Raw genomic sequence first — 17206 nt, forward strand, 5'->3', positions numbered from 1 at the left:
CAATTCGAAGAAATGGCTGGCGGGACCAAGATTTAATCAAACGAGGAGGTGATTGCAGCAATTAATACCTCTTTTGCAGACTTGGACAATTCCTATTACTCAAAAGGAATCAACAAATTATAACAGCATCGGATGAAGTGTATAAGTCTAAAAAGAGACTATGTCGAAAAATAAAATAGGTTTACCCCAAACATGTAAATAGTTTTTATTTGCATGGACTTTTCAAATGCCCCTCGTACTCTATTTCTTCTCTCAATCCTACTTGATAGTGGTCCCAGACTAAAGGGCGATACTCTAATAAGGATTGAATAAGGTCTTGGAAAGCTACTTTCTTCATGTGTCGGCTACACTTCCTCACAATTCTTCTAATGACTCACAGACTGCCATCTGCCTTTCTTACGGTTAGTTTTATACAGACACCCTCTTTACCTATCTTCACTTGCATACTTCCAGATACTTAACAGATGTGATTGTTCCATCACATCAAACAGTATTGAAACATTACAACTATTTTGATCAGTATGCTATATTTGTTTATGTTAAGAGTCAACTAACAAAGTCTGCATAAATTGTTCATCCAAAAAAATTATTAGCATTTTTACATAGTATTTTTTCCCCAACAAGCCTCTGGCTACATTAAAATCAAGTTGTCTAGAGTTATGTCCAATTGTTTGACTCTCATTGCTCAGAAAATTTGAAATCTGTCTCTTGTCGCATTTGCTAACCAGACATATATTCCTACTTTTCTTAACATTTCTATTAACACTCATAGTCAATATTGCTATAATGGCCTTATCATCAATAATTCCAAGTTTTTTGATAAATTAATTGAAAAGTTTGGCACTGTTTGTAACCTCAGTAACTGCTCACCCTAATCACTTCATCTCCTTTAGTATAACTGTTGAGTTCCTCCCTCTAATTTCATTCAGCATCATGATTCAAAATGGTGAACTGCTGCTTGAGCATGAAAGTAATATCATTAGTGACATTGATTGCAGAAGCTGCTATAGTCCTTTGGAGACATGGAAAAATAATCTTTGAGACTCCGTAACCCCACAGGAGACTACTGGTCTTGGAGAACTATGCTATGAATACTTTGGATTTATGTGTATGACTGTTTTGCTCTGCTTGTCTCAAACTGCACTACTGTATCATAACCAAACTGAAATACAGTACTATATACAAGAGTTACCATCCAGAATCTTCTGTTCAATTGGCCCCGCTGTCGTACCCCAGAGATCACACAAATACCGCAGCAGATATTTTGTAGATTCAGTCTTCCCAGCACCCGATTCTCCAGACACTATTATTGACTGTGATTGCTTCATGACCTTCATGTCACGGAATGCTTTGTCTCCTGCGAATAGCAGAAGCAGCATTAGAAATTTATTTTCAATATATCAGCAGCTATAATAAACAAATAAAAAGATTATCATGCAATTATTTGAACTGCCTTCATTTTGGGCCAACTTAAAAAACCCATATGCTATTCCTTAACTATTTGAAATATAAGTTTCTGCATGTTGTTTGAAACTGTATATATTATGCAACAATACATTCTGAGATATAGCTCTATCATCTTCAGATGGTACTGTACGAGTTCTTGGGTTCACAAAACCCAAAGTTGCTAAAGAATTTAGATTTGTAATTATGTAGAAACTTTTATGTGTCATTTCAGAAAGTTAAAGGATTGCATCAAGGATGCTAAACAGTTCAGTAAATAGGAAGGGATATCATACATACCGATTGCAAAAACATGTGGAGGCATAACACCTAATGACTTTCCCTGGTAACTCTTTATAGTATTTTTTGAATAAAGATCTTTGATTTCAAAGTATGGATTCACAGCGAGAAGAATATTGGCGACATATGTCTGAAAAAGAGAGAGAAAATATTTTTTAAAAGAAAATTTTACAAAAAAGCTAACCAGTCTAATTGCAGTCTTTTATTTAATCATTTGCAACTTCAGATGGTAGTTTTCAGTTTCTTCTTCTTAAGGTAATTTGGGTCAAATACACTATGTAACAAAAAGCATCTGGACACCTATTAGTGAACATTAATATGGGGTGTGTCCACACTATGCCTTTGTGATGGCTTGAACTCTGCTGGGGACACTTTCAATGACATGTCTGATTGTCTGTGGAACTTTCAACGACATATTTGCATGTCTGTTGAAAAATGATAGTCCATTCTTCCTCAAAAGTCAACACCAGCAAAGATAGCGATGTTGGACACAGGTCTGAAGTGAAGTTGACATTCTGACTTATCCCAAAGGCTTGGTTCATGTTGGGATTTTGGGCAGGTCAGATCAATACAGACCTCTGAATCATAGATGCTGCTTAATGATTGAGGCATTTTCATGCAGACAGAAGCAGTCACTCTCTCTGAATTGTTCTTCTATTGAACTCCGTATGCAGTTATGTAAAATGTGTGCATATCCATCTGCATTTAGCTTTTTCTGAAGCCCAGTACTCCACAATCACATCACCAACAGTCAACTTGGGCAATTTTAGAAAGGTTGAAGAGTCCTGATGTATTTGTTACTTAGGTGACATTCAGTGACTGTAGTTGAGTTGGCATTAAGTTGGTCCCTGACAGTTACAGTGGGCTGGGCACAGCAGCTTCACTCATCTATATCAACTAATAACGTAACCCGATCTTGTAAAAGTCTCTATGGCAACACTTCATTGTTGTCACATCTACATACAGTTACTGCTGTCACCTGAAGCCATTAATGCTTTGCAGTTGAAAGCTGACAAGAGAGCTACACCTCGTCACACATCATCCCAGGCCGTCTCAACTATAGTCCATGTTTGAACCCAGTGAGCCCTCCAGTCCGACCCATTCATCTACTATGCCTGCCTTGATCGGCTTTCCTATCCAAAGCCCTGGAAGTTAGCAAAACGTGATCTCTTTTCCTAAGCCAGGCGAGCACTTATTGTTTCTACAAAATTATAGGCCAATTTTCCTCCTCTGCTGTCTCGGGAAAACCCTCAAATGCATTCTGCAGTCCTCCAAGTCTTTCTGTCAGCCAGGAACATCATCATTCCTCAGCAGTTCAGCTTCCACAACAACCACATAATGGTTCACTAACATTTTAACTGGCTGAGTATATTGTTTGTCTTGTCAAATCAAGCTCAGTACTGGTGCTGTATTTCTATACATACAAAGAGCTTTTGATAAGGTTTGGCACATCAGGCTTATCTATAAACTTATCTTTCAAGACTTCTACTTCATTAAAATCACCTTTTGCTTCCTCTGCAACAGGCACCTCTACTGACGACACAATACTCCCAGCCTCCTTTTACACAGGCACCTGCCTCTCTTGACATCTACTGGTCAATTCCACATTTAAAAGGGGTTTCCAGACACTTTTGACCAGATAGTGAATGTCTGTGTTCTGTGGCATCAGCTGTGCCCAACTGCTGAGATGCTGCATGGCAGTAGTATTGTCCTCCTGACTCTATTTTACATTCTAACGACAGCTATGACATTCATATCAACATGAACAATGATATCACGGAATATGTATACCGCAGTCTCTATACTGCCACTGACAGGTTGGTTGATGTTTATCCCTCTTATAAGAAACATAACATGATCTTCTCACAAGCAATCTACAATTCAAATGTGATATCTGAATATATAATGTTGCATAGTCTTTCCTTACATACAGACTGTAAATGCTGTTTCTGCTACACACTTTCCCCAATTGTACTGAGACACTAATCATTTGCATATCCAAGCATGTAGCACACTTCGAAGTTTGTTGCACGAGTTTTAACTTTAATCGCCAATATACCATATGTAAGCTTGAGGGCATAGTTAATATTATTTTCTTGGTGGTTAACCCACAGATATTCCATAAACATTCTGAATTTGATCTGAGTCTATAAATATCTCCATGTGTAGGAGAAAATTTTCCATTATGTCTCTCGAGAAATTCTCACGGTAATAAAAATTCAGATAATGACACATGTGGAGAAAGCTCCACAATGGTTAATACACACAGAACTCTTGTGTATACAAACATTAAGAAAACCTACAGTATTGTCTACAGAAATATCTTGGAACAGGAAACAAAATATGTATTCCCTACATGACATTGTTCACTCGGTACAAAAAAGTGCACAAATACAAATTCTGTTCTTATCCCTTTATGTGGTTTCCTGTATGGAAAAGCAATAGGCAAACCATAAATATAACAGACTGTTTACTCATGTATGTAGTATGGGAAATTCGCTTACAAAATACTACTAATAGAAATGGATCATACTTACATATATCTTGTCTTTGTAGTAACGAAGGCGAACATTGTGAAGCAGTGTTGCTGGATTTAAATACATTAACCCACCTATAGAAAAAAGAACATAACATATATCTATCTGTCATCATAGAGAAATGGTTATTTGAAGAAAAATTTATATACAAACAAAAAGTTTGTGGCCTCATAATGCCAAGGTATTTGTACATTTGACTCAATAATGTAGTCACAGAAATAACATCACATATCCTCTCAACCTGTGAAGCTTCATTACATTTCATCCTCATATTCTGGGTGCTTAACTTTTTTTTGTCAGGTAGTACATTTAATAACCTGTATCAAGGCCAAGTGCAATTCAATACAACCATGGTACTACACAGATTATGAGACCAGTCAGATGACACTGTCCAGCCGAGATTAACAGAATTGGCTCCAAATAACCTCCAACCCTCAACTTGAGGTTATTCACAGAGTTATTCCTGAGGTAGGTGATAAACCTCGCAGCACAATAGGTCACACGTAGTTTTTTTTTTTTTATTTTTTTTTTTATTATTTTTTTTTTAGCAGAACAAACTATTTCCAATGCTCTGTTTATGAATAAAATGCATAAGTGATAAGTGTTTGTCATGGCACATAACACATCATAGCCATTTTGTAGACTGAAATTGTTCAGGGTATTAGTCTTAGCAGTTGCTGTTTTGATGGCTGAGTCTGGGTCCATCACGGATTCTAAACTGTTCAACTAGCCTACATACCAGAGATCACTAACACACACTTATGCAGTGGTACTCAACACTGAGGTAGCCAGATAGAATCTCGGTGGTCTAAGAAATTTTCGTTGCCAGTTCTTGATGAGGAAGGGGAAAAGTGACACGATGACATGCAGTTTATGATAATCAGATACTGTTCCACTGTTGTGGATTACATTCCAAACCATTACATACTGATAGTGTGTGAATTTGTTGACTGTGATTCGTCTGCCAGATGAAGCCATTAAGCTCAGTGCCTCCTGGTGCTATTTGTGAGGAGCAGACTGTGTGTCAATACCATAGTTCATCCTCTCTATTCCACTCATTGTCATCAAGAACAGAAATATGACACTAAAACTCCACATGCTCTCATCAGAATCACCTACATTGGACAGATACACCATTTGATCAAAAAGTTCGCAGTAGCTAAGGTGGCAGCTTGTACTGAGAAGCACAGAGTGAGGTAGCACACTGGACTCACATTCAGGGGAATAATGGTTCAAATCTGCATCTGACCAATCAGATTTAGATTTCCTTGAATTCCTTAAATGCTCCAAGCAAATACCAGGATGGTTCCTTTGAAAGGGCACAGCCAATTTCCTTCACCCTACTTGAAACTGTTGGAGTTTGTGCTTCAATCACCTCTAATGATCTCAATGTTGGCGTGATGGTAAACCCCTAATGTCCTTCATTCCTTCCTTGAACTAAAAAGTGCAAACAACAGGTGTGCAAGCAGGCAGCTTTAAGCACTGGACATGTAACCATTGTGTCAACATCATTGTGTCACAACTACAATATGGAGCAACATCTCTAAAACAAAAAGACATTATCTGGAATGTTCCAAAGAAGAAAAAAGTATGCACAAAGTTTTCCCGCACAGCCTGACTACCGAACAAAAACAAGGAAGCATGGACACCTGCTGAGACTTGACACAAATGCAGAATGCACACACTTTTGTGGAAGAAATCATCATAGGTGACAAGACTTCTTGTTATCAATATGAACCGACCACAAAAAAACAAAGTGCAGATATCTGCGTGAAGGTTCAACACATAACATTATGGACCTTATTGTACTGAATATTTACATGTTTTGTGAAAAGTTAATTCTTTTTTACTGATTCCACATCCGAGAGGGCTGGGATCTGTGGAAGGTACATTAGTGTATTTATCTTTTTTATACATATTTATTGTGTATTCTTGTTTTCTGATATGTTCTACCTCCTAGATGATCTCCTCACAACAGATCTCCTGGAATGAAAACTACATACAATCTAATCAAATGCTCAAGCCAATGTGACGCACAAGTTGAACAGCATCCCAAAGAAGGACTTTTCTGACACTTTCACATGGCTGTATGAATGTTCTCTGCATGGTACTCAAGTAGAACACATCAAGCATTAAAATCACTGTCTTACCATTTCTCTACTTTTTTAAAATCCCGTCTCAAAAATTTTTGGACTGACGGGGTATATTAACACTTGTGAAGGAAGAACAACCTCTCAGTTCACTTCCAACTAACAATGTCATACAGTTTTAATCTGTCAAGAAGTTTCAAAATAATTTACCGTGCATTGTAGAATTAATGATTTAGTCTAGTATGGATTTTATCTTTTTGTGAATTTACTGTCATCACTGACATGTTTTTGTGTTACAATAAAATGAGGGGCAATGGAAGAGATGTTCAGCCTTTATATGAGCTTCAGTTTTCAACCTGGAGACATCTCCATCTACATCCATACAAGGCAAACGTTTTTATAATATGTGGCAAAGAGTACATCTTCTATCACTACCATTCCACCTCTCCTCACCCTCTTTTCCCTGTTAAAGTCATGAGTGAGAAATGTGGAAAAACAGCAGTCAGTCAGCCTTCTCATGAACTCTATTTTTTCTCATTTTTATAATGATAACCAGTTCACAAGATGCAATCTACTGATCAAAAGTACCTGGACACCACTGTGTAATGTGGACTTGACCACTAAATGTCATGAGAAGTGGGCCTACCAGCATAAAAGGAGGCAAGCAGTATTGTGTCACTGTAGAGAAGCAATAACAGTAGTACAACGGGTTAGCCAGGGGGGCTTAGTGACTTCGAACGTGGGCTAGTCATTGGATGCAACCAGTTTAACAAATCCATAAGTGACATTTCAACCTTTCTAAAACCAACCACGACAACTGCTAGTAATTTGATTATAAAATGGAAATGTGAATGTGAAGTTGAAACGTGAATGAAAAACCAGCAGCTAAACCAAGACCAGGAAAACCTTATATACTGACAGACAGCATTGAGAAGGGACACTGCAAATTATTACATGAAATTAGCAGGAGGAGATTGTCAGTTCTGAAGTGCTACCAGTATTCCAGCCACCACAATGACTGTGCATATAGAGTTAAAAAGAAAGGGTACAATGATCTAGCAGCTACTTATAAGCCACACTTTTCTGTAGTCAGTGTTAATTCATGTAAAGACCAACACCATCAGACTGTGGGTGACTTGTAACAAGTGATGTAGAGCAATGAATCACTTCTGATGGAAGGCTCTGAGTTTGGCAAATGCCTGGAGAACATGATCTGCCATCATGTGTAGTGATTACAGTGAAGTACATACTGGTTAGTGTTGAGGGGTGGGAGTGTTATTCATTGGTAAGCTCTGGTCCCCTTACTGCACTTAAGAAAACACTAAATGCAGAAGGATATGAATACATTTCACAGCGTTGTGTACTGCATACAATGGAGGAACGGTTCAGAGACTACGAGACTGTCTACACCAGCATGACAATGAACCTGTCATAAAGTAGCATATATGAGACAATGGTTTGTGTACAAAAATTTTCTTGAAATTGACTGTTCTACCCAGAAACCTGAGCTGAACACAGTGTAATACCTTTGGGATGAGTTAGAACATCGACTTTATTCTAGACCCCCAGCATCCAACAGCCCTACATTCTCTGGTTTCAGCTCTTGAGGAAGAATGGATTGCCATGCTTTCACAGGCATTCAGACACCTCACTGAAAGTGTCCACAGCAGATATGGAGCTGTTATAAAGGCTAAGGTTGGACACATTCCATGTTTATGTCCTGTAACAAGTGTCTGGATACTTTTTATCAGAAGGTATGGAAGATTAATATTAACCTGACTCTTCTTGGGACATTTGCTATCACAGTTTAAACGGTAAACCTCTCCTTACAGCACAACACTAAACTAGTACTGTCTGAATTGGAGTATGAGCACCTCCATAATGGATGAATCACAGTTCCTGAAGATTCTTTTAATGGACCTCAGGGTATTATCTGTTTTTTCTGAAACTAGTTGTATATGACCATTCGACTTTAGGATTCACGGGTCGATTAGTCCCAAATATTTCATAGTACATTATGTTTATTTACATTAAGGGTAGAATTTTGCGCAGAGCATAACTTAATCATAGCTAACACTTGGTTCAAGAATCATGAAAGAAGGTTGTATACATGGAAGAACCCTGGAGATACTAGAAGATATCAGATAGATTATATAATGGTAAAACAGAGATTTAGGAACCAGGTTTAAAATTGTAAGACATTTACAGGGGCAGATGTGGACTCTGACCACAATCTATTGGTTATGAACTGTAAATTAAAACTGAAGAAACTGCAAAAAGGTGGCAATTTAAGGAGATGGGATCTGGACAAAATGATTGAACCAGAGGTTGTACAGAGTTTCAGGGAGAGCATAAGGGAACAATTGTCACAAATGGGAGAAAGAAATACAGTAGAAGAAGAATGGATAGCTTTGAGGGATGAAGTGGTGAAGGCAGCAGAGGATAAAGTAGGTAAAAAGACGAGGGCTAGTAGAAATCCTTGGGTGACAGAAGAATACTGAATTTAATTGATGAAAGTGAAAATATAAAAATGCAGTAAATGAAGCAGGCAAAAAGGAATACAAACGTCTCAAAAATGAGATCGACAGCAAGTGCAAAATGGCTAAGCAGGGATGGCTATAGGACAGATGTAAGGATGTAGAGGCTTACCTCACTAGGGGTAAGATAGATACTGCCTACAGAAAAATTAAAGAGACCTTTGGAGAAAAGAGAACCACTTGTATGAATATCAAGGGCTCAGATGGAAACCCAGTTCTAAGCAAAGAAGGGAAAGCAGGAAGGTGGAAGGAGTATATAGAGGGACTATACAAGGGCAATGTTCTTGAGGACAATATTATGGAAATGGAAGAGGATGTAGATGAAGATGAAATGGAAGATATGATACTGCGTGAAGAATTTGATAGAGCACTGAAAGACCTAATTCGAAACAAGGCCCTGGGAGTAGACAACATTCCATTAGAACTACTGACAGCCTTGGGAGAGCCAGTCCTGACAAAACTCTACCATCTGGTGAGCAAAATGTATGAGACAGGCGAAATACCCTCAGACTTCAAGAAGAATATAATAATTCCAATCCCAAAGAAAGCAGGCGTTGACAGATGTGAAAATTACCGAACTGTCAGTTTAAAAGTCATGGCTGCAAAATACTAATGCGAATTCTGTAGAGACAAATGGAAGAACTGGTAGAAGCTGACCTCGGGGAAGATCAGTTTGGATTCCATAGAAATATTGGAACACGTGAGGCAATACTGACCCTACGACTTATCTTAGAAGCTAGATTTAGAAAAGGCAAACCTACGTTTCTAGCATTTGTAGACTTGGAGAAAGCTTTTGTCAATGTTGACTGGAATAATCTCTTTCAAATTCTGAAGGTGGCAGGGGTAAAATACAGGGAGCAAAAGGCTATTTACAATTTGTACAGAAACCAGATGGCAGTTATAAGAGTAGAGGGACATGAAAGGGAAGCAGTGGTTGGGAAGGGAGTGAGACAGGGTTGTAGCCTCTCCCTGATGTTATTCAATCTGTATATTGAGCAAGCAGTAAAGGAAACAAAGGAAAAATTCGGAGTAGGTATTAAAATCCATGGAGAAGAAATAAAAACTTTAAGGTTCGCCGATGACATTGTAATTCTGTCAGAGACAGCAAAGGACCTGGAAGAGCAGTGTCTGGAAGGGAGGATATAAGATGAACATCAACAAAAGCAAAACGAGGATAATGGAATGTAGTCGAATTAAGTCGGGTGATGCTGTGGGAATTAGATTAGAAAATGAGACACTTAAAGTAGTAAAGGAGTTTTGCTATTTGGGGAGCAAAGTAACTGATGATGGTCGAAGTAGAGAGGATATAAAATGTAGACTGGCAATGGCAAGGAAAGCGTTTCTGAAGAAGAGAAATTTGTTAACATCGAGTATAGATTTAAATGTCAGGAAGTCGTTTCTGAAAGTATTTGTATGGAGTGTAGCCATGTATGGAAGTGAAACATGGATGATAAATAGTTTGAACAAGAAGAGAATAGAAGCCTTTGAAATGTGGTGCTACAGAGGAATGCTAAAGATTAGATGGATAGATCACATAACTAATGAGGAAGTATTGAATAGGATTGGGGAGAAGAGGAGTTTGTGGCACAACTTGGCAAGAAGAAGGGATCGGTTGGTAGGACATGTTCTGAGGCATCAAGAGATCACCAATTTAGTAATGGAGGGCAGCGTGGAGGGTAAAAATCGTAGAGGGAGACCAAGAGATGAATACACTAAACAGATTCAGAAGGATGTAGGCTGCAGTACGTATTGGGAGATGAAGAAGCTGGCACAGGATAGAGTAGCATGGAGAGCTGCATCAAACCAGTCTCAGGACTGAAGACCACAACAACAACAACAAGGGTGAAATGCAGGCCCCCACAGATCTTCCTGTACTTCACACCACAACTGGACTATGGTATGATCATGGCACTGTATTGATGTATCAAGAAACTGTGAGTATTCATTTGAACATGTTGGGACTGGAAATCAGGATGTGAAGATAATAGGTTTTCTTGGAATCCATGGCTGAGAAGTTTAGTAATTCATATCCATTTCTTTCATTTCTATGGGCTCAAACCACATGTCTATAAAGACAGTTTGAGGAAATACAGCCTTCACTTGTGTAGCATCTTCAGAAGGTGTAGACATGAGGAACAGTCAGTTTTGGACCTTGTATGGAACTTGTGCAGTGATTTCTTCAGGATGCTATAATGCTTGCAGGGCACTGCAACAGCCGTATCCAGCACAGCTTATCACTACCATATTTCAGAAAGTATCAGTGTGTAGTTCATGCAGGACTTTTTGCCTGCCAGAGCTTTCATCTGACTTAATCCCCCTTCAATAGAACAATGTGAACACATGAAGAGTGGTACGCGTAACTTGAATAGCCATGACAGCTGATGACAACCAATGATGTGTCTCACAACATTACACAATCCTGACGTGTTTGACAACGCTGTATGCTCACTGCTGGGAATGGCATTAAAATCACATAATTAGGCTCAGGCCAGAGTAGTTGATGATGTGTTGTGCGCAGCTGACCATCACATTTGTGGCACCAGGAAGGGAAGCAGACAACGAGATTTCACTTACTGTGCATGTACTGTATAGTAGCAAGAGCACAAGATTAAATTTGTAGGTGATATGGCAGTACACAGGGTGCAAAATTTAGACACAGAGCTGCTACCTCTGGTAGCAACAGCAGCTGGGCCTCTAGTACAATTAAGCTAGACTGACACATTCGGTAACATCACTCAATGCTGCTTCAACTCTGCTCCAAAGTTCATCACTCCTAGAGGCTGATGAGTGGTGGTGTCCCAGTCTCTCGGCAACTTATGACCAGATGTTTTCGATGGGCGGCTGATCTGGAAAATGTTCTGGCCAGGGCAATAGTCAAACACTATCTGCATCAAGGTAGGTCAGGACAATACAGGCAACATGTGATCTCATGCTATCTTATTGAAAGATAATGTCATGGAGAACATGAAGATATGTCACAGCCACCGGGCTCGACAGTCAGCACGGTAACGGGCGCTGTCCAAAGTACCAGCTGTGTAAACTGGTGGTAGTAGTGCTGTGAATCTAATGGCACCTCAAATCACTATGTCAGGCAAATGTCAATGCTGAATACAATTTGGAATCATTCATTGTTCTCAGAATCTCTACACACAGATACATCCATCATAATACTATATATGCAGAACAGGAACTCATCTGAAAATATGATGTGTTGCCTATCCTGGGTCCAGTGCTGTCGTTAGGTGCACAACTGCCTTCACACCTCTCTGTGCTGCTGTTTTAAAGGAAGTGGCAACAGTGATTTCTATGTTGACAGTCCTTGGGGCTCGACACATTGTTTATGTGGACACCTGTCTTACAGGAAAAAAGCCCATTTCGTGACAAGTTACATGACATGGCTGTTTGATCCTGCATGTGTAAATGAATGATACGTCTGTCCTCTTGGACACTAATTGCAAGGGCCACTGAGATCTTTCACGGCATTGAGTTGGCTGTTCTGAACACATCAATTCCACACTCACGCGGCAGCTGCTGGATCTTGACCATTGAGAGCAATCACATCATTGCAGCGTAAATTGCAGTCTGTATATACCACGATTGCGCCACTCTCTAATTCCAACAAGTCCGGTCTGATGTTTCTACTGCTTACTATACATGAGGCGTTACGCAATCTTTCCTTACACACAGAATGTGTATAACGTTATTTCTATCTCCTTTGTGCAGTTGTGCTGAAATGTTAAAAATTTGCACATCCAAGCAAGTAGTACAGTTCAAGCTCATTTCATGTTTGTTGCATACGGCCTTCACAGTGCAGCAGTTTTAACAACCAGCAGTGTGTATTTATTCTAACACACATTTAACAAACTATAATTTGCATATGGTTGTTGTTATTCATTCTTAGAACCTTACCTCATCAGCATAACTCAAAAGATGGGTTGAAAAAACACATTACTTAAATTAAAAAATATATATATTCATTGCATGTACAGCCTACAGTCCCTCAAAGTTTGTGGCTATGAGGTCGTGAAACATCCTTGTGGCACAAAAAACACAAACTGTGCTCTGTTGCACCTGGATATTTATTGGCTGCTGAAGTTCTTTTCATCCATAACACTTCCAGTTTTTTTCCCCTTCCTCTCTCAGGTGAATGATTTATTCATATGACTAATAACAGAAATAATGACAGGTTCTATTTAGTGTTTTGCAGTCTGGTGACACATCTATAGACTTGTGGATCATGAGTTTCATCACTTGGAAACAAAATCCAAGTTTATTGTATGATGTTCCAGACTTGTGATAAGATTCATGATTTCCTAGGTGATAGAACTCAATATATTAACCTTAACAGAACAAAATCAATGAATGTAAATTTAATTTTGGTAGTACTCCAAGGCAGTGATAATTACATTGTACCTGATTTACATCATTACCAATCTAGTGCAAAAAGTTACAAGCTCTGTGAAGCTATTCACTCACGCTATTGTCTTTAAGAATGTTAAACAACAGAAGACTGTAGTGAAACGCAGGAAGATCTGCAGAGGATCAGTGATTGGTGCTTATAAATAGGTTAAGATATCCAGTACTATCAGCTAAGCGAGGTTTACTGTAGCATGTTCCAAAAAGAAAAGGGCAACATATTATTTTCTTCCACATACATCTCAAGAAGTAACCACAATTAAAAAAAAGAAAATTTATGTCACATGAAGAGGTTTATCAATAGTTGCTGTTCCTACACACCATGCATGAATGAAACAAGGATGAGGAGAAATAGTTGTACTCTCCATCAGACATGGTAAGGTGGCTTGCACAGTATAATGTAGACATGGATGAAACTGAAATGACTGATGAAGACTGGGAGTGTTTATGTTGATAAGGGAGACAGCAGCCATTCCTCCAGATTTCCTTAGTACGCTGGGGTGCACTTTTTTGTAACTTCATTGAAAACATTTGATGCAGACATCAGTTGTAACGTGACTCAGGTCTAAAGGATATTCTGTTTCAACCCTCTACCTCTGATTGTTGTCAGATGTTACAGTTAGAAGTGGATCCACTTTATGAGGTCACCAAGGGGTAATCTTCTTTACATATAATTGACACTCATAGGATGAAATGTGAATACGAGGTTTCACTATGTCTTTCATTATCGGATGCTTTTCCTGTGAGGTATAATGTGACCGTCACTTCAAGGAAGCAGTACAGCCACTGTGCGGAGGTGTAGCGACCAGCAGGCAGGCATCAGCATACAGTCGAAATGCTTAAAAGGGCTGCAGGATGACCATGACCAAATGCCACCTGTTTGCAGCTACTGATCATCACCCCCCCGGGAATGAACAGTCTCCTGGAGTGAGTGAGACCCATCATCTGTATGACATAAACATTGTCAGCTTCTCAGATCTTAAAGCCGCTACTTCTCATCTGAGTAGTTTGTAGCTTGTCAACTGGCCTCATACGGGTCGGTAAACTCTGCCTCAGTCCTCCCACCAATGGAAAATCCCTGGCAGTTCTGGCTATTGGGCATGGGTCATCTGCATGGAGGTCAGCTCTGCTGATCAATTATCAAAGTGGACATAGTATATATGACACACATACAACAATCCCAAAATACTCTCTACAGTTCACATTTTAACGTCATGGATTTGTAATTTCTGATTACGTTTTGAGTAAATTGATCAGCATATTGAGAGTATAAAAACAGTTTTAAACTAAGCTGACATGTGGTGATAAATTAGTACACTGAGCTGATAAAAGTTATGGGATACCTCCTAATATCATGCCAAATCCCTTTTTGAACAGCGTAGTGCAGCAGTTTGACAGCCGCTGCAGAAAAATTGAGTCATGCTGCCTCTATAGCTGTCCATAATTGTCAAAGTGTTGCTGGTGCACGATTTTGTGCATGAACTGACCACCTATAAATGTTCGATAGGTAGCCAAATCACTCACTCGAACTGTCCAGAATGTTCTTCAAACTGATCACGAACAGTTGTGGATCTGTGACATGGCACATTGTCATGCATAAAGATTCCATTGTTGTTGCAGAACATGAAGTCCGTGAATGGCTGCAAATGGTCTCCAATAGCCAAACATAACCACTTCCAGTAAACGATTGGTTCAGCTGGACCAGAGGATCAAATCCATTTCATGTAAACACAGCCCACACCATTACATAGCCACCCCCAGTTTGCACAGTGCCTTGTTGACGACTTGGGTCCATTGCTTCATGGGGTCTGTGCCACACCGGAACCCTACCACCAGCTCTTTCCAACTGAAATTGAGACTTATCTGACCACACCAAGGTTTTCCAATCATCTAGGGTCCAATCAATATGGTCATGACCCAACGAGAGGTACTGCAGGCGATGTCGTGCTGTTAGCAAAGCTACCATATGTCTGCTGCCATAGCCCATTAATGCCACATTTTGCTGTACTATTCTAATGGATGCGTTCATCGGACATTCCACATTGATTTTTTGCAGTTCTTTCATGCAGTATTGCTTGTCTGTTAGCACTGATAACTCTATGCAAATGCCGCTACTCTCAGCTGTTAAGTGAATACCATCGGCTACTGCACTGTCAGTGGTGAGAGGTAATGCCTGAAATCTGGTATTTTCAGCATACTGTGTATCTCGGAAACTGAATTCCCTAATGATTTCCGAAATGGTATGTCCCATGCATCTAGCTCCAGCTGTCATTCCATGTTCAAAGTTTGTTAATTCCCATTGTGTGGCCATAATCACATTGGAAACATTTTCATATGAATCACATGCAGGGAGGGCTGTTGTAGCCCTTCATCTTTTTCAGCCAAATATTCCAACAGGTTGAGGGTGGGCCAGAGGCAATCCCGACTAGCAATATTTGGGAGCGGGTTTCCAGTTTTGACATTCACCTGATAACCAAGCAAAATCTCCCAAAATCTTTATTCAGATTGGAGAATCAGAAATTCTTTACGCCCTATGGATTTTGAAGGATAGTGTTGTATGTAAGTAACGTAGCATGCGAGAGAGGCAGTCGAAAATTGCATATTCACAAGGTACAAGTACAACTGAATAGATCTGGATACTAATGCAGCTCATCAGAAGATATCATTGCCACTACTTGTCAAGGATGCAAATTTTGTACTCATTAGGAATTCACACAAACTACTTCAGTGAGCATTGTGAATCATGACATTAAACTTCCAGCAAATGGCAATGCTTGTAGGCAATTACTAATCAACTGACATCATGTAGCAACAATAGCAGCATAAAGCAGCATCAAAAAAATCATTAAGCATGTCCATATGCAATTTTTCTCAGAGACAAGCAGTATGTAATGCTTTTACAAGACAGCGGACAGGAGAGGTTAAGATTCCTGCACTGCTGCACACCTCCCTTGTTGCAATCAGTTCAGGAGCCACTCTGAGCCTTAACCAAGTGAGGTGACACAGTGGTTATAGCACTTGGTTCTCATTCACAGCCAGCCATCCACATTTATATTTTCCATAGTCTCTGAAATCAGATACTGGATTGTAAGGCGTACCCAGCAGCAGATATAGACTCAGATCACAATATAGTAGTGATGAAGAGTAGGCTGAAGTTCAAGACATTAGTCAGGAAGAATCAATACGCAAAGAAGTGGGATACGGAAGTACTAAGGAATGACGAGATACGTTTGAAGTTCTCTAACGCTATAGATACAGCAATAAGGAATAGCGCAGTAGGCAGTACAGTTGAAGAGGAATGGACATCTCTAAAAAGGGCCATCACAGAAGTTGGGAAGGAAAACATAGGTACAAAGAAGGTAGCTGCGAAGAAACCATGGCTAACAGAAGAAATACTTCAGTTGATTGATGAGAGGAGGAAGTACAAACATGTTCTGGGAAAATCAGGAATACAGAAATACAAGTCACTGAGGAATGAAATAAATAGAAAGTGCAGGGAAGCTAAGACGAAATGGCTGCAGGAAAAATGCGAAGACATCGAAAAAGATATGATTGTTGGAAGGACAGACTCAGCATACAGGAAAGTCAAAACAACCTTTGGTGACATCAAAAGCAACAGTGGTAACATTAAGAGTGCAACGGGAATTCCACTGTTAAATGCAGAGGAGAGAGCAGATAGGTGGAAAGAATACATTGAAAGCCTCTATGAGGGTGAAGATTTGTCTGATGTGATAGAAGAAGAAACAGGAGTCGATTTCGAAGAGATAGGGGATCCAGTATTAGAATCGGAATTTAAAAGAGCTTTGGAGGACTTACGATCAAATAAGGCAGAAGGGATAGATAACATTCCATAAGAATTTCTAAAATCATTGGGGGAAGTGGC

General features: G+C 39.4%; 1 protein-coding gene across 7 annotated transcripts in view; it reads right to left on the bottom strand.

Moving 5' to 3' along the window:
- LOC126480967 (myosin heavy chain 95F) overlaps positions 1-17206 on the bottom strand; it is a 390816-nt gene that overhangs the window by 90889 nt on the left and 282721 nt on the right. For all 7 annotated transcript variants that reach the window (XM_050104401.1, XM_050104400.1, XM_050104395.1 and 4 more), the window contains 3 exons: positions 4281-4354; positions 1744-1873; positions 1193-1357 (listed from right to left, as the gene is read on the bottom strand). In XM_050104401.1, the coding sequence (XP_049960358.1) occupies positions 1193-1357; positions 1744-1873; positions 4281-4354 (369 nt within the window). The remainder of the gene's footprint in view (positions 1-1192; positions 1358-1743; positions 1874-4280; positions 4355-17206) is intronic.

The sequence above is a fragment of the Schistocerca serialis genome, chromosome 5 (genome assembly GCF_023864345.2).
Source record: "Schistocerca serialis cubense isolate TAMUIC-IGC-003099 chromosome 5, iqSchSeri2.2, whole genome shotgun sequence".
In the NCBI taxonomy this organism is placed as follows: Eukaryota; Metazoa; Arthropoda; class Insecta; order Orthoptera; family Acrididae; genus Schistocerca; species Schistocerca serialis.